This window comes from Notothenia coriiceps, unplaced genomic scaffold (genome assembly GCF_000735185.1).
Source record: "Notothenia coriiceps isolate Sejong01 unplaced genomic scaffold, NC01 NC01_scaffold00036511, whole genome shotgun sequence".
Classification (NCBI taxonomy): Eukaryota; Metazoa; Chordata; class Actinopteri; order Perciformes; family Nototheniidae; genus Notothenia; species Notothenia coriiceps.
This window is the reverse complement of record NW_011369212.1, coordinates 211,260-228,757: the sequence shown is the minus strand read 5'-3', so window position 1 is coordinate 228,757 and position 17,498 is coordinate 211,260. Positions and strand designations below refer to the sequence as shown.

General features: G+C 38.7%; 4 protein-coding genes across 5 annotated transcripts in view; 1 reads left to right on the top strand and 3 right to left on the bottom strand.

The window, feature by feature from the left end:
- The window catches only part of thrap3b (thyroid hormone receptor associated protein 3b), a 15,136-nt gene extending 13,990 nt beyond the window's left edge, over window positions 1-1,146 (top strand). The window contains exon 12 of the mRNA XM_010792574.1: window positions 1-1,146. This exon is cut by the window's left edge and continues 338 nt beyond it. The gene's annotated coding sequence lies outside the window, so the exon portion shown is untranslated.
- Window positions 1,147-3,567: 2,421 nt separating this feature from the next.
- eva1bb (eva-1 homolog Bb (C. elegans)) lies at window positions 3,568-9,952 on the bottom strand. The gene is made up of 3 exons (XM_010792536.1): window positions 9,455-9,952; window positions 5,250-5,378; window positions 3,568-4,321 (listed from the first exon to the last, which is right to left on the bottom strand). The coding sequence occupies exons 2-3, from the start codon at window positions 5,314-5,316 to the stop codon at window positions 3,891-3,893; spliced, it is 498 nt and encodes a 165-aa protein (XP_010790838.1). The 5' UTR covers window positions 5,317-5,378; window positions 9,455-9,952; the 3' UTR covers window positions 3,568-3,890.
- A 2,173-nt stretch (window positions 9,953-12,125) lies between these two features.
- On the bottom strand, window positions 12,126-14,430 carry lsm10 (LSM10, U7 small nuclear RNA associated). The gene is made up of 2 exons (XM_010792535.1): window positions 14,314-14,430; window positions 12,126-13,370 (listed from the first exon to the last, which is right to left on the bottom strand). Exon 2 carries the CDS (start codon window positions 13,330-13,332, stop codon window positions 12,916-12,918), a length of 417 nt encoding a protein of 138 aa, XP_010790837.1. The 5' UTR covers window positions 13,333-13,370; window positions 14,314-14,430; the 3' UTR covers window positions 12,126-12,915.
- A 615-nt stretch (window positions 14,431-15,045) lies between these two features.
- The window catches only part of oscp1a (organic solute carrier partner 1a), a 7,084-nt gene continuing 4,631 nt past the window's right edge, over window positions 15,046-17,498 (bottom strand). Inside the window, exons 8-10 of one of the 2 annotated variants that reach the window (XM_010792534.1) lie at window positions 17,334-17,479; window positions 17,193-17,253; window positions 15,046-15,390 (exon numbers count right to left, since the gene is read on the bottom strand). In XM_010792534.1, coding sequence (XP_010790836.1) covers window positions 15,271-15,390; window positions 17,193-17,253; window positions 17,334-17,479 — 327 coding nt within the window. In that variant the 3' untranslated portion in view covers window positions 15,046-15,270. The remainder of the gene's footprint in view (window positions 15,391-17,192; window positions 17,254-17,333; window positions 17,480-17,498) is intronic. The other variant, XM_010792532.1, reaches the window with a different exon arrangement.

The window sequence follows — 17,498 nt, the reverse complement described above, 5'->3', positions numbered from 1 at the left end:
TCATCATATTTAATGGTTATAAATGTGTTCAGTAAGTTGAGCCTTCTCACAGTTAAAGTGAAGAATCTTTGGAATGAAGAGCACCTTCATTTCAGAGTGTTTTGTTTTTAAATGTCAAGTAAGTTTTTGTTCTGCAGCTGGTTTCATTGTATCTTTTTAAGGGAGAAAATACTGAGGCAAAAAAATATTCTCTGAAGACATGACAAAGTAAAAAATGTGTGCCTTAGAAAATAAATATTATTACTTGTTTAATCCAGCTATAAGAGGTAGCTCTCCATCAGTGTAGGAAGGTTATAGATGATTTCCATGTTTATGTTGTTGGGGCTGTGATAAATCTTCGATGTTACTGCATGATTCATACCGCGCTCCTCGGGACCAATCAGAAGTGGGCTCAGGGCTCACCGCCGTCACGTTTCAGACAGGAAAGGTCAAATATCTTTGATGAACGGTTGATGTTTGTCACTTATACTCTCCAAGCATTTTCATATAGTGCCACTTTAGCTGTATTTCTCATTAGGAAGTGAAGACATTGGTATGTGTGTGTGGTTCAGTATATTCTCATTCATTCTGAGTGTTTTAAGTTTAAAAAACAAAACAAATTGTAAAGAATTTGGCACTAACATCTTCTGATTTTGCTTTAGACAGATAAATATAAAGGTTTCAGACTGTCAAGTTAATTTAGTAAGTGGCTACTTTTTTGTTTAGATAAATAATAAAAAATGTCATAGCTTTACAAAATGCTGTATAGAATGATTCTATTATTAGACCTACATTATTGTAACCCCAACATCTAAGGGAGGTAAAATATAAACAGGAAATGGTTCTTTTAAAAAAACGAAACAAACACAACCTTAAATCCTCCCACAAAACGAAAAAGAGCAGTTTGAGCTGATAAAGGAAAGAGAAACCCCAAAAGGATTGTGTTGATGGAAGTGTATATTTTTAAGAAGAGTTGCCGCGAACTAGCAGAAGTCGTCCTGTGAATCTCACTGTGCTGCTTCTCACTGTACATGCTGCATGTACCAAACACAACTGTAGGACTTTGTTTTTGTTCAATCTGAAGCCGAAAACTTTTGTACTGTTCTCAAGAGCTTTGGAGTACTTTGTCTTTTCATTTTCAATAAATCTTTCTTTGATTCAGGGCAACGCTGTGAGTGTGATACTTGTTGAGAACGACCAAATGGAGAGAGAAATGAGTGTGACAGCCCTCTGGTGTTGGTTTGGGGTACCACACTCTCTTTAGCAGTACGCCTGAAATACTAACACATTTAACCATAAAGCATCTCAGGGCTAGAACTATTCATTACATGTTAGCCGTTTTTATCCAAAGCGACTTGCATACATTCAGTTCTGTGAACAATCCCCACAGGAGCAAGTTGGGGTGAAGTGTCTTGCCCTGGGACCAGCCTGGGACACAACGACATGTTGACTGCAGTGGGGTTTGAACCTGTGCTCCCCTGATCCGAACACCAACGCACTAAGTCCACTGCGCCACAGCCTTTACTGTCATTAAAGATACATCTGACCTTTTTTTATTTTAATCTTTGTGTAAAAACACAAAATAGTTTAAAAGATAATGATGCTGAACACTAATGTTAACCCTTTTTCTGAACGCAAACATAACTTTTTATCCAGATAATCCAATCCGTAATCTTTTCTTCTAACATTCACTGCCAGAGGGGGGAGACAAAAGCTCCACACCCCTACTTAAATGTACTATCCACTCATCGCTTTAGCACTAATTACATTTGTGTGTTTTTTTACTCATATTCTAAAAATCCAATGTCTTCATCGTGATTGTTTCCAGGAATGCCACCACAGACAGATTCCTACTGCAAAAGCAAAGGCTGTTATCAGTGGACCATTAGCTCTATCACCATTGTGTTACTCCCCTATAGGGACATCACAGGCATTTATTTAAATATAAGTCTTCAAGACTATTACTTACAGTTAAATATCTAGATACCACTGTCCTCTGCTTTCAGCCTGTGACATGGTCTTGTTTAATGCAGTGGTGTTTGAAACATGTCATCAGCTAATGAGCAAATCTCTTCAAAGTGGAACAACAAACAAGTAGGAGGGGCCTAAACAAGTTTGAATAAGCCATGTGTCCCAGGTTGGTCACACCATCACGCACCATCAGTTGTGTCTCCTTTAGTCAGTATTGAAAATGTCCCTCTGGAAATCCGAAAACAATTTCATTCAGTGCTACTTACCGACACGTGACACACGCGGCTGCAGTGAGCCTTTTCAGAGGCCGTGGAGGACCATTTCAGCCAACAGAAAATAGACTCTTCTTCAGGGGGGGCATCGCTGTGCATTGGTAATATCTACAGAACGGCTGAGGTGAATGGCTCTTTCATAGTCGTGTTCACAGAGAAAGCTGCAGTGTCTGTAGCTGACGCTGGGAGGAGTGGGGGGGGAGGTGGTGGGAATTGTGGAAAAAGGGAACACAGGAAGTGATGGGGTCAGAGACACAAGTCAAATGAAAGGCTGGGAAAAAGACTGCAGGGTCTCTTTCTGTGGGAAGATCCTCTGCTAACATTTGCCCACTATAAAGCACTTTACATCAGGGCTGCAATTAATTACTGTCTTCTAGATTGAAAATGTCTCATAAGAATAAGAAATTGTGTTCAAATTGCTAAAATGTTTATTATTGAAAAATAGTCTTAAGTGATTCATAATTTAAGTTATTATCTTTGATTTAGGTCAATATTTTTAAGTTTTTGGATTGTAAGTCAGGCTAATCAAACCGTTTAGGAATTGAAAATGCATTTTGGATTTGTCAAAAACAATTAGCACATCAATTAGTACAGAAAAAAAAACATATTCAATTTACTAAGAGACAAAACCAATAATCTTGAGTGTTTACTTTTTCTTACAATCGCCAGAAAGAAATTGAATGTATGATTGACTTTCAAATAATCCCAGATGGACATTGCTACATCTATTGATACATATATGTGCTTTTGTTGATTGTAAAAGTGGTCCAACTTTTAATTATTCACATTGCAAAGACATGGTAGAATACAGATGAAGCCAAATATGCTGCAAACTAAATCTGTTGTCACAGGCGATATAATACAAAATATATGGAGAAAATATGTTTTCAATATTAAATTACAGAATGAGACTTATAATAATAATGTGAATAAAAAGAGACGATATATAACCCTTTTTTAAATAGCGAAGTAATTCAGCGTTTGCAATTAAACTCAGCTCAACATTATATCACCTTATTTGATCAATCAAGTGATTGGAATTGTTATTTTATTCCAGCATTTTTTTATTTAAAGGAAAGTTCTTATTTTTTTCTCAAAAGGCCATAGATTAAATTACATTTAAATAAAGTATTGTATTTTGAATGACATCATGACTTTAGTGCATTTATTTACTGTATTTATTCATATGATTATTTCATTTTTTCATAATGTCTTATTTAATTAAGGATTGTACGAATGTTTTTAGGGCAGAAAAGAGTTAGGATATTTTTTCTTTTCTTTTCTTGTTGTTGTCCTTATTTTGTATTTTTTAACTTGTAGTTGTATTTTTTAACTTGTTGTAGTTGTAATGTAACTTGAAATTGTTTCACTTAAGCAGAATACAACAGTCCTGTCTCTGTATCTTAGTACGTTTTGTCAATATTTACATTTGTGGTTCACATTAGAAGTTCAGTTAAAAATATTGACTCTTGTGACAAGATATCAATTTGTTGTCAATGAATAGGAGTGTTCCACCAATAATGACCCTGCGGAGGGCAAATATAAGGTTCACCACCCCTACCATTTTACACAGTCTCTTGTTTTCATTTTGAACATGGCCCGCCACACAGATCCAAAAGTCTCTTCTGCCTTCTGCAGTCAGGGAGCATATCACAGTCAAAGTGTGTGTTAGTGGTAGTGCACCCGTCCGATGGTCCCCGTCCCCGTGACCAGGATGTCTGGCTGTCCGTTCCTCCAGATCTCCCTGACGATTCGCTCCCTCTCCTCCAGACGGCGCGCCTTCTCCAGCTCCTCGGCGGACGCAAACACATTGACGCTCCTCAGAGTCCCGTTAGAGCTGCTGTCACCCAGGGGCCCCAGGGTCACTTTAGGGATCTGCGTCGCCTCCTCATCTTCCTCATCAACGCCCCCCTCCTCATCCTCCTCGTCCTCATCTTCCTGCGCGCTGGAGTCCTTCAGCTTCCTCCTCTCTGGGGAGGGGGGAGCCCTGCGGTGGCGGCGGGTCCTGCAGGCGATGGCGGACACCAGGAGGCACAGCGCCATGAGGAGGCCCAGACACACGCCCATCATGAAGTACAGGGCGAAGCTCTCCGGATTGGCTGTGAGAGAAGAGAGGAACACAAGAGCATTTATTAAAGGTCCCCTATTATACTGTTTTTCATCAATATATTATAGGTCTCAGATATATACAAACATGTCTCTGAAGTGTTTGTCTTGAAATACCAAACAGATCTTGCTTTGTAGCATCCCATAATCTCCTCTGTTTCAGCCCTGTTTCAAAAGTGCTGATTCTCTGTCTGTTACTTTAGAAAAAATAAGGAGCCACTCCCCACGTCCCTCTGAGAGATATTTGGTTAAAAAGAACACAAAGGTGCTCTAGGAGGAGATTCAGGTGATAAGGGGGGTGACAAGGGTTACCTTGGTTGGTGATCGGCTAATGGTTACACAAGCCAAAAAATCGTTATGACATCATAAAGTGGCCAAAATCTGATCAGCTCATTTTCAGAGGTTTTTATATAAATGGATCAGGACAAAAAGTGAGGGAATCTTTTTCCCTGAAACTTTCAGAATCTCTTTACACAGAGGGGACACATGTTGTTGTAGAAAATAAATGAAAAGTGGATTTTGCATAATAGGTGACCTTTAAAGTAGTGAGCCCCAACGTTATAATCTCGATTTTGATCTCTTTGCCGCCTCTTATGGTGATACTGTAGGTGTGTTTGGTGTTATGCAAATTGAATACTTTTACATGCACAAAATCATGTTTTTGCCCTTTTTCCAAAAATACAAATATAAGCTGTTCACATTGTTAATAACAGTATATTCCAGAACTATTCCCGATTACAAGCAGCCATTTCAACTTCCGTTGCATCAAAAAGGTCATAGAAATATTGGAAACTATTCTAAAAATACTGGCACAATTACGTTATTTTTTCCTGTATATTTCAAATGACCCCAAAGATTCATGCCATGACACATGGATTGAGCCTCGAACCCTGGGTTGAGAACCACAGGGACATGTTTTACCTTTGATGTGAGCGTAGGTGGCCATGCTGTTGCTGAGCAGCTCCATGTCTCTCTTAATGGGCTCCATCCTGCTTCACAGAGTCTTCAAATCTTCATCAGGACTTCCTATTACACACTGAACTCCAACACCTATACCACAGACCACAGGAAAAGGAGACAGTGAGTATTTATCACATTATAAAATGATGTCGCTTTTAAACCCATTAAGGAAGCCTGAACTCATTTAAAGGCTTTCCCCTCTCATTACCTCTGTGATCTACAGCAGAGGTCAGAGGTCAGCAGAGAGGACATTGTGTTCCTCGTAAGTGTTTTACACTCAGCCTGCGGTGAGCACAGAAACATGAGGCCCTCTGTGTCTGATGGGGATGTTTATATTTATGTCATCAGTGCCTGAGGAGGCTCTTTTCCGGAGTCGAGTCGAGTTTTTTTTGTCTTTTTTTTCCCACAGAAAACAAGTCACATGACTTGGATACTCCCAGCTATTAACAATATGTTATCGCAAAAAAACATGTGATTGTTCTGGTTTATTTTGCATTTATTCTGATATGTCTTGTCTCTTTTTCTAATGATGCTGAAGCACTTTTAATGAATTCTATCTCCAAAGTATCTATAATTATGGAATGGATGATCAAATACAGTATCCAAAAGCAGTTCACAACTCAATGTTTCATACTTTCAAGAAGGGTTTTGGAGAGTGTTCACACTGACAGCACATACAAATTAACTTGTATACAAATATGCTTATTTTGTTGTGTTCCACTATTTTCCAACAATGCGGTGCAAAAAGGAAGCAGAGGGGCTGCCCACAGCTGCACATAATTAAAACAAATTGTGGGTGGTGGTGAAACAGCCCAAAGGACATCTAAAAAAACAAAGAAAAACAAAGAAAATATGTAAAATAAATCTCAATGTCCATTTGTGAGATTTAAATAGTAGTGGCATTTGAAACTCACGATTAGATACGTATTGTCTGTTTCCTGTTGGCATTTAAAGGTTAAGTGTGTAGATTTATTGTCGGCCTACACCACCAGCAAGAACCATCATGATGACAATGCTTTCAGTTGATTTTATGGAGGTGTAATGTTTACTAGGTCAAACATCTGAGTTAAACTTGTTAGCATGTTAGCATGCTATAGCAGCTATACCTACAGGACCTATTGAAAGTATGGTGTCTTCACACGGATGTGTAGGTTATAACAGAATGTGCCTTCAAATTACAGCTCCCCTACCAAAGAGCAAGACACAAAGTCTGTATAGTTGGTAAGGCGCTTCATGCTATGTCTTTTTTTGTTCATTTTCAGTTGTTGAGTTGAATTGTAGTAATTTTCATTGTCTTTTTAGTAATGAAATATCTCCTTATGTTGCTTTGTAATTGTTTAAAAATATCTTTGCTGTAATTCTGAGTGACTTTGGAAGAATGTTTTGTCTCTTTGTAGTTTACTTTTTTCTCTTTGTGGTGCAGTTGTTTTTATTGTTATGATTGTTTTCATTGTCTTTGTTGGAATTTTGAGTTTTTCCGTAGTCACTTTGAGTTTCTTTGTTATCAGTTGAGTGTCTTCCTGGTTTCTGTGTGTCTTTTTGAGTGACATTTTGTCAGTGAAGGCCCAATCCCTCCTTGGCTACAGGATATGTAGGGTAGTTGTCTCCATTAGTAGTATTGACCATTGCCATTCCTGGAGCCAAGCTGCTGAATAGAAACAGTAACATGGCTTTGGTTACTCAGATTAGTAGTGCCATTTTCCCTTTGAGGGGTAAAACTGAAACTAAATAATGGGCTACATGCGAAAGCTAACACCTGTTGCATTTTATTGTTTGTTAAAATCCAAAATGTTAATAGGATTCCAAGTTTCCTAACTTTAAATGCTCTAACACTAAAGTCTCCTACTTGTAAAAAAAAGAATGTATCTAACAGAAAATGCATTAACTGCAATTTAAATTATAGTAAAAACAGTTACACTTAAAAAAATACTAAAACGTTTTTTCTTTCTTTTTCTTTTCAACGATCAATCATTTGAGAGGGATAGACACTGAGATTTATTTGAGGTTAAATGTCACAGATGGTCCCACAGAAAATATAAAGATTGATGTAAACATGATGACTGATATTCCCACCCCCTCACATTCCCTGTCATTAAAACAACAATGTGCGTGGGAGCCGAATGTTTTTCTTTCTGGTGCTTTCTCTCCGGGGAGAAAACAAAATCATGCCCTGCTGCAATCGTTGCCACTCGGGGGGCTCTCCCGCCCTGATCTTTATCCCGGTGACTCTTGGCAGTCCCTGTGCACTCTCAAAGGCTTTCTTTTGAATATTTTTAAGGACTGCAATTACATCCGTGGTCTCTATGTTGGCCGCTGACTCATGGGAACTGGTGGGTTTCAACCAGCGTTGCCCTCTGTTTGCCATTTAACTCCCAGACAGAAGAAGCATGACTCCATCTGCACCCTCAATTTGTGGCCCCCAGACCTTAACAACTTAGGTGGGCAATTAAGTTTCCGCTTGTGCAAAGTCAAACATTGTTTTCTGGCCTTTACACCCAGCACTTCTACATGCCCACCGACCAGATCAAACATTTGTCACACTGCAGATATAATCTTCTTATCAAATCGGATTTTCTGTAATTTGAGTCTTTACAGGAGTTAGCACACTGTTAGCTTAGCTTAAGCATAATTTCTGGAAAACACTAAACCACCTGCAAGCTCTCCGACTAAACTTTCTATCTCGTTTGTTTATTTTGAAAGCAGTTAAGGAGTTATGTGCCCAAATATGTCGTGCCAGGCAATGGACCAACAAATATATCAGCAAAAAGCGAATCAGCAAAATGTTGTCTTTAGTTTGTACTGATTAAGCAAACAAGATAAATGGATGTTAATCAGTGATCTTTAGGGGGTTTGTGTTGCCTTTGGAAGGAGCCAGGGTAGCTTTATCCCCCTCTTTTTATTCTTTATGCTAAGCTAGGCTAACTAGCTACTGGCTGATTTAGATCTCGAAATGGTATTGATTTCCCATCTTAATCTCGCTAGGAAAAGTGGAACAGTCTACTAGTGGCGAAGGAATATTCATATTCAAATCTGAATCTCCTGGTCTGGTTCTAAAATTAAGTTTTGATTTTAGTGCATATTGGATGTATTTTAAGCGCCGACTCTCTTTTCTGGAAACAACAAGTTGATTTATTTTGGAAAGAGTTCTGGAGGGATCTGGAAGGCTGTGGCGCAGTGGGATGGTGCATTGGTGTTGGGATCAGGGGAGCACAGGTTCAAACCCCACTGCAGTCAGCATGTCGTTGTGTCCCTGGGCAAGACACTTCACCCCAAATTGCTCCTGTGGGGATTGTGCACAGTACTGAGTATGTAAGATGCTTTGGATAAAAGCATCTAACAAGTAACATGTAATGTAATATAATGTAATCTGACTGCACCATGTTCCTCTTGTTTTAAGAAAGCAGATTATTATTTAAAAAAAATGATTAGTATGTCCTCGTAGCACTGTCAAACTCTTCTCTGTTGGCACATTTACACTAAAATACAAGTGTTTTTATACGGAGCTCCACAGAGCTTCCCTCACAGCGTGAAGCGGACAGTTTGTGGTGTAGTCTGCCCGAACTTGAAGCACAAATACCAGAGGGAGACAAATGTCCATTTTACACAGCAGCCGCAATCTCGAGCTGACAGATTTAATGCCTAAGACTTCCAGTCCAATAACTTCACATGCAAAGCCCGGCAGCTGAAGCTGTTTATGTAACCCTATAAAATGCACTCCCATTCAACCCTCCCACACTTCCTGCTTAGATAATCCTATTTAAGTCAAAAGATGAAATCTGAAACCATTGAATATGAGAATTGTTGTTTTACAGTAGTCCACAAAGAGTCTACTGTCTCAGACAGTCAAACATACTTTCATTAGCACAGTAGAAAGTGAATGAAAGGGTCTTTAAAAAGGTATTTAAATGCATAAAAAAAGATGGGTTTTTTCTTCTTTGTAGCTACTGGACCTATAAATGTTTTATGGTCTGTGGTATTGTAAAGAACATGGTGCAGGCCCTACTAATAAACTAGTGTGTTGCCTTGTTTATTGCCTGAAAGCAAAGTCACTGCAGTGTATTTGGGAACTTTTGAGACAGAATGAGCAATAATAATTTGATTTGTACATAGGCCTACATTTGAAGTATTTTAAGATTAAAAGATAAACATCTGAAGTTATCACTCACCTCGGTCCTGGATGGAAGCTGTCTGCTTGACTTGAACACAAGATTCCAATGGGAAAAGAAAGAACTTAGATCCAATGTTGACCTGGTCTGTCAGCCAACACGTAGATACAATCCCATCATTTGGATGGAGCAGTGAGAGGATGTTGGTCACTCAGTGTTTGTGACAGAAGCTGATGTAGCTGCTTCACAGGGAGCAGCTCTCCACTATGATCCACTCCCTGCCATCCTTTGGAGGAGGACCAGCCAGAAACACTCCTCACATGTGTTGAGAAGGAGGTGTTTCCTCTTCCTGAGAGATAAGTGAAACACAAGTATGTGCCAATGGCATCTGTCTGTAAAATAAAATACACCAAAAGCAGATAAACCACTCTATAGAGTCCTCACTTGTATAGAAAAAAACCTTTTTACTGGAGTTGTTCTGCCTCTGTGCAGATTTGAGCCACACTACTGACCAGAGGGAGGTGATCTTTCCTCTGCTGGCCACGAACGCACCACAGTGAGGTCTGTTCACTGTTAAGCCAGGAGGGTGGGACAGGAAATAGCTGCAGGAATCGGCTGACATGGGCACAGGGCCGCGGTGCCTTCAGGGGTTTGTGGATTAATTGAGCTCTTTGTATTTTTATCTAAGCGTCAAGTGAGGGGGGGGGAGAAAGACCTCAGCAGTGCAGTTTGTGTCTTTAACTGAGTTTACTAAGCAAACAGTGGAGCCAGCAGGTGCAGTAATACAAGGGGAAAGTTAGACCTTTCTTATGTAGATGTCCAGTCAGTGTTAATGGTTCATTTCGGCAATATAAGCAATACATTCCTTTGTGCGTGGTTTACTGAAGCTGAGTACTTATGCTTGAGAAACCGGCAGTGCCTATGAACCAGGATGAGCTTTTGACACCCAGAGGCCTCACCTCGACCGTATACTCTGGCTTGAATGACTGCGGCTGAATATCAGTCAGCCAAAACACTTTCAAATGTATCCATGTCTATTTTGTTATGCCATTTTTTGCGTTTAGAAATGTGACTAGTTTGCAATACAAGCAAGAAGAATAAGTGTGGATGCAGAGACTATAAATCCAGGTGGCAGTTTGCTCTTCCTCTTCCAACTATGTCTCTGTCATGTTGTATGAAAGCTCTGGATCCAAGATGAAAACAGATTTTGCAGCAGGAGACTCAACTGTCTCAGTCAGCATAACACCCATTGAGGAATGTATTGCTTCAATTGAAATCATTTACCACAGTGATTAGACATCCACATCAAAGGTTGGGAATGTGTCCTTTAAGTACATTTACTCCTGTACTGAACAAAGGGCACCATTTTGAAAGGACCATTTCCATTTCATGCTAATGTTACAAAAAGTACAAGAAGTAGTGGAAGAAATACCCGTCTTTCTTGAGTAAAAGTAGCAGTGAAGAAATACTGTAACATGTAAAACCCGTAGTAAGCCGGAGTATTTTTTCCTTGCTGTATTGGACATTTTACTTGAGTACTTCTTTGACCACCGTTGCAGTCAGTGACATTCGGCTGCGTCTTGTTAAAGAATTGTTTGTGCGGTTGCGCCTCAGTAAAGTGCTATTCTGAGTTTAGTGAGTGTTGATGTGGCACTCGGTCGTGTTTTTAGCAGAGCAGTAAGCAGTCATTATGTGGGCTGCTGTCATTCACATGCTCCCAATGTCAGTTCTTAAAGCATTCAGGGAAAAATATGTCCCTAAAAACACACAGGGGCCACAGCTAAAACAATGATCCAACCGCTGAGGGACATTCCTGTGTGTACATTTCTTAATATAATGTAGTATTTGCTTGCCAATCCCATCTATCTACAAGGGCAGGGTTATCTGCCTGTGTTATGTCAGGCCTGTCCTCTTCCTGGCAGTGTAGGAATAACATACCCCTTTGCAAATTCCTCAAATTCCCTATCGTATATGTGCATCGGGAGAACACTGGGACGGCAGTTTCTAAAGTGAAACACTCTCTTCCTTTCACTCCGCTCTGCACGTTTCCATTGGCTGAACAGAGTGGCATCCCGGCTCACAGTGACAGCTCCCTGGTGCCGGCAGCAGAGATGTGTGTGAGGCGGAGGCTCTGGAAACATGCCTGCTTGTTTTTCCCTCCACCAGACTGGCATTGATGGTGACTAATGTTTTCCTGCATGTGGGCAGTTATTAAGTCTCTTCACAGACAGACAGATGGGCTCTGTGGGGCTCAGGAGCAAAACGCTAACAAGTGTTTACAGTTAGGTTTTCATCTAAAAACAGCAATACATCTACATCACACAATTAGCCAAATAGTTGTTTTTCTGCTCAAAACCACATTTTGTTCATGAAGTAGCAACTAATGCAAAGATCCTTTCTCTTTATACACTATCAACACACAGCAAAACTAACTCACTATACAATTGTGGTGTAGAGATGTGAAGCCCTATTTTACATGTATTTATGTTTTTTATTCAACTGTTTATTGAATGTTTTATTTTTCTAAATGTTTTGTTAGTTTGATGTTTTTCCAAAAAAGAAAGGAAGTCTGTTGTTCAGCCTTTGTAAACTTACTCATATTTATTATATTTTCATCAACTGGATTTGATAGTCTCACTTGTGTGCATAGTAATTATGAAAACATTTCAATTTCATTTTAATGAACGAGTCATGTGCTGAAACAGAGAAAACGTTGGCATGGGCAAATGAGTTCATCACAAACATCTTTATTCATTATTTCTGTCTGTGCTACGAAAATGTTCTTACTTTTTCAAAATGCTGTAAATAAAACCATTTGTTTCAGTTACAACCCCAAGTCCCAACAGAGATAATATTCAACTCATTAGCTAATCCAGTGTTTCATAAAAATACATATGTTGTGTTAAGAGGCGCAATCATCATCATATTCCATTGATTCATCCATTTAAACAAAATTCATGTACAACTTTAAATGTTGATCTCATTTTTAAAAGCAAAAATACCCAAAAATAATCTTGTCAAAGCTTTCCTGTCAGTGTAAACTGAATATGTGTGTGTGTTGTTTGGATACAACAGGATATTAGAAGACGTCACTGGGCTCAGGATAATCATAACAATCACTTTCACAGTTTTTGACATTTTGTAGAAAAAGCAAAAAAAAATCAATTATCTATCATGGCTGCAGTCCTCGAAAAATAAATCCAGTGTCATTCATGATTTACTGATATTTTTCATCCTGTATCAAACCCATCATTACAGGTGGTGGCCTTTAGTATGCTCATTAAGTGTGAGAAGCTCAAACAAAGAGGGACATATCAAACAAGGTTTTAGAAGAAAAAAAGTAAAAGAATCCAAAACTGATTTATTTCTTGCTCTTGTCCCTGCAATCATTTATTTCATCTTCAGGTGGAAAACTGCTGGATTGTGATACTTGTCTTAACATTATTGTTGTTGTTGTTGTTGTTGTATGTTGCCTCCATGTGTTTTTAAAAATAGTCTTGCGTAACTCAAAAGTTTAGGCGTTATTTTGCTTTCTTGGCGTACTCTTTCCTGCCTCCTCCCTTACTGCCAAAGTTGCGCACGCGGTGGATCTTGGCCAGATGGCCCTCGATGGTCTTCATTATGTCCACGTGGTCTGGGATGTGGACATAGCGGATGTTCCTACCTGTGATAAACATGTCCTTCAGCTGGCTGGATTTACCCCGCCTGTCTTTGTACGTCACATCGTCCAGACGTACGTTCATGAAGGCGTCCACGTTGACCACGCGGCCCCGCGCCGAGCTCTCGTTCCTCAGCTCCACCGTGGTCACCTCGCCCTGCAGGCCCTGCAGCAGGACAACCATGCTGTTCTCTGCGATGGAGCGCTCCCTGATGGAGTTGAAGACTTCAGCTACAGGTGCAGAGCCCGAGGGCGGTGAGTCACTCCTCTCTGACTCCATGGACGCTGAAGAAGAGGATCTGCAGAGTCCAGGGACACCTACAGACAAGAAGAAGATTAGACAAACAAATTAGTTGTAAAACTGTGAATTGCATATTTTTAAGTAACATGTTCTATTGCTGTTTGCCTACAGTATGTATGATTTGTTAGGTGTCACTGTTGCTGTCACTGTAAACTAACCCACTTTACCATGCTGTACAGATAACTCTTACAACTGATCCTGAAAACTAATGAAATAAAAAAAGTGTCTTCTTAAGTGAAGATAACCAAACACTGGGACATTTGGAACAAGTGTGATAAAAACAATTTATTTTTAGAGCTGAAAAACTGCAGTTGTATTTTTCCTACTCCTACTTTTTCCAACTAAAGCTTGGACACAGCCTCCACTTGTAGACTTTCTGTTAAGTATTAATATACATTTGAATACAGGCCAGGAATTGGAAAGTTAGACGTTACAATTAATATTCTATTCTCCTAAACTAACCACTTTGATGTAATTGATGCTAGCACTGTCAACACACCTTCATTTAATAAAGCACTGATTAAGAGTCAATCAGCAGACATGCACAATAACTGGAACACAAATAGGCTTATAGTGGGGCTTCAGGACAGAAAAAAGGTAAGATATTATTACTCTTAAATATGAAATGAATACATGTGTTAAATTAGGTTTCCAAACACATGGCAGAAATTGACATAGCTCTAAACACATGCACTCTCGTTATTGATACACTATTTACTGGCTAAAAACCAGCCTTTTTGGAAAATATGAATTCTTAGAAAACTATCTTAATACCACATACCGCTGTACAACATATACCTCAATGTAATGGTCTCTACTCAATATAGGAAGACATATTTATTGACAGAAAAATAATTGAAATGTGAGAATTAACTAGTGTTAGCAGCGACCTGAACAAGTACGACAGAGCTTCCTCAGAGTACATGTTATATATAATACGAGTTTGTTTGTTAGATTTACCTGGACTTGTTAAATCCTTATTTCGCGTGAAAACCCCCCGTTAACAAACATGAAAACAAGTTGAGATTTCCCTGCAACACGTCCAAGGCAGGAAGCGCAGCGTGATGACGTTTAAATGTACGTCGCAGATGTGCGTCAACATAAAACAACATCGCCCCCTGCAGGCGGCTTTAAATCAAACCTCTGCTCCAGAACCGTAAACCAAACTGTAACTATATGACTCTGTAAACACGTTATATCATTGTATATTGATAATATTCCCCGATATATTTGAATACATCTATTCAAACAAATTAAGAATGCCAAAATAGTTGTCACATAAAACAGAGTTTGCAGAACATAAAAGACAGGATTATACAGCATTGAGTAAACTATAAAAATGAATAATGAAGGAACACAATCAGGGGAAACGTCAATAAAGATGCTTTGTTGATGAAAAACACATCATTTCTAATAAATAAATAGAAGGGATTATACAATAATAAATGTGTCCTCCAATTTGTACTCCTAGTGGTTAGACTTCTTGTTGTAGTCTCTTATTTCTATCTACACACACATATATTGATATATGACATCCTTTCGGACACTTTATGTAACAACCATATTCACCTCAATCTACAGATCCCAAGGCAGTTTTATTAAAACATTTACAATCTATAATCGTCTCATCAATGACTAATTTATATTCTGACATTGTGTTAAATAACAGAAACCAGCAAACAATATTCAATAAATGCTTTATTGAAAACATAATTATTATAAAGAAAATATATTTTACAATGGAACATATTTTGTGCTTGTTATTTAAATAAAGTTAAATATAAGTACGTTTTATCAGATGCTACCTAATCATTTGATATATTATTACTCTCTAATCTACTTCAGTGTTAAACAAACATGTCTAGATAAGTCGGGAAGTAGAGTTAAAATGAATCTTGTTGAAACTACACATCAAGGTCAGAGGTCGTCCATCATGGCCAGCAGGTCGTCTCCTTTGCTGCTGTTCAGATTTCCAGGCGGCTCTTCTTCTGCAAACTGTCCGGCGATTCTAGCAAGCTCAGTCGTTACCTGTTCATCCTGAAACAAACAATCCATCAACAGGTCAATCCTTTACAAATATATAATTAACCAATGATGTCGTTTAAGAAGATGTTATTAATTGGTTAGCTACAGTCTCTACAGGAAACATGGACATTCATATCATGTAAATAATTTATTATTGAGGAAAAATTATATTATTAAATAATTATTAAAAAAATATATATTATTCTGTAAAAGTATGACACTTCTTCATAATGGGTACATTATTTTAATAATTTGAAAAAAAAAACCTTGTCATAATGTTAATCTCATAATAATATGGAATATATTTATATAAATTATATTTATTATATTTTATACTATGCCTATGCTATAAACTTTTTATTACATAATGGTATATTTATTTATTTTAATGTATAAAATATCCTCCATCCCATAGGCCTACTACATTATTCTGTGCTACACGATATTATCTTTAACACAAATGCAAACAACAACACTGGCGTACGCTGTTTACATTTCCTATACCTTGCTGAATTTGCCTTCTCATTTTATTATTAATTTCTCTTATAAAGTTTAAATGATGGCTTAAAATAAAATAAAAAGACCTAACCTCAATATACAGTAGTACATTGTATTACTTTTTCTATTGATCTGTAGTTGCTTCTGTCTTTTCTCACATTCATTACAATTAGCATCTGCCTGATAAGGTATTCCCCCAGTGCAAGGGAGGGGAACCTCCGGCCCCCGGACCATGTACGGCCCGCGAGACCATTTGGTACGGCCCTCGAGGTAATTTATAAACACACGCAAAAAAGAATAAAAAACCGCAAACAAATTAAACAAGCGAGTGTGCCTGTTTTTCCTGGCCAAGGTCAAGGTCTTTGAACACAACACAAGCCTAACGTGTCATCAAGTGGTATATGTCTGGTCTGACAGGGGTGCAGTTCTGACAAGAGAGCACAAGAAGGTCGCTCCGGCACTTCCAAAAATTGCAGTACCCATAAGGAGCCATACACATGCCGTAGTTTTTGCGTGGCTGTGTCTTTAGTTGAAAGCCCAGTGGCGATCTGTTCATCTGTCATAATGATCATACAGTCAATAACTTTGTTGTTATTAGCATCTGGTTAGCTAGCTATGCTAACGAATATAAGAAGCTTTTTCTACAACCAGTGAGGTAAAGGCACATCTTTATATGATCATTATATATAAAATAAGAGAATAAAGTAAACAGGTATAAAATACTATATGACAGTAAAAACAAGTTGTTATTAATAAAGAAGAATACAGTTTAAAAGGGGAGTGATTTGTTAAATATCCATAAAGAAAAAGAAAATCTGCTTACAGTTCTGTTTCATATGGGTGTTGAGAGATGTATCCATAGATCTTCTAATTTTGCTTTCAAAGTGCACCAGATTGATGCTTTTAACTTTTAAAAACAAATCTTCCTGGGGGAGCATGCCCCCCGGACCCCCTAGAGGAGGTTAGGTCCCCCCCCACACTTAAATCATGTTCACATGGATAGGAAACTAAATACATTTGCACACATCTTGTGTCCACACACAACCATGCACGAGTCATGGTAAGAAATCTGGATTAAGAGGTTGCTTTTTCTCTGCACAGCATGAAAGAAAGGCCAAATGGGCTGTGATTTTAGTATTTTTAAGCAGAGGTCAATCATTTGTACGGCCCTCGGAGGATGTTGGAAAAATGTAAATGGCCCTTGAGAGGAAAAAGGTTCCCCACCCCTGCCCTGTATGTATGTTTAGATGATTTACAGTAACGTGTTATAATTTAAAGCTGGTTTGTTCACATTGCTGACTATGACATCACCTTACCTGCATCGCTTGAATATGTATCACTTCAAACAAGGGCTCCTCCGCTAGGCCTGAAGCTCCCCTGTTAAACAACATCAGAGTCATATTTGAAACAGTTCATGTTAATTGAATAGCTGAGTATAAGATAAGAAAAGCACTCACGCCTCCTCCTCCTCTTGGTCTGTGGTGAACAGGTTTATCCAAAAGCCAGTTTCAGCTTTGGGCTCTTTCTCGGCCTTCATGCTGCCCATCAGGCGAGCCAGCAGGTTCAACTCCTCTTTGGCCAGCAGGTTAGGTGTGATGTCCGTCTGCAGAAGGATGGGGGAG

What these genes read in the sequence shown, in the direction of transcription:
- lsm10 (XM_010792535.1), bottom strand. Translation starts at nt 13,332, where the DNA reads ATGGAGTCAGAGAGGAGTGACTCACCGCCCTCGGGCTCTGCACCTGTA.
- eva1bb (XM_010792536.1), bottom strand. Translation starts at nt 5,316, where the DNA reads ATGGAGCCCATTAAGAGAGACATGGAGCTGCTCAGCAACAGCATGGCC. An exon ending in CACCTACGCTCACATCAAAG is followed by an intron (nt 4,322 to 5,249) that starts GTAAAACATGTC and finishes CTTCTCTCACAG; the next exon opens with CCAATCCGGAGAGCTTCGCC.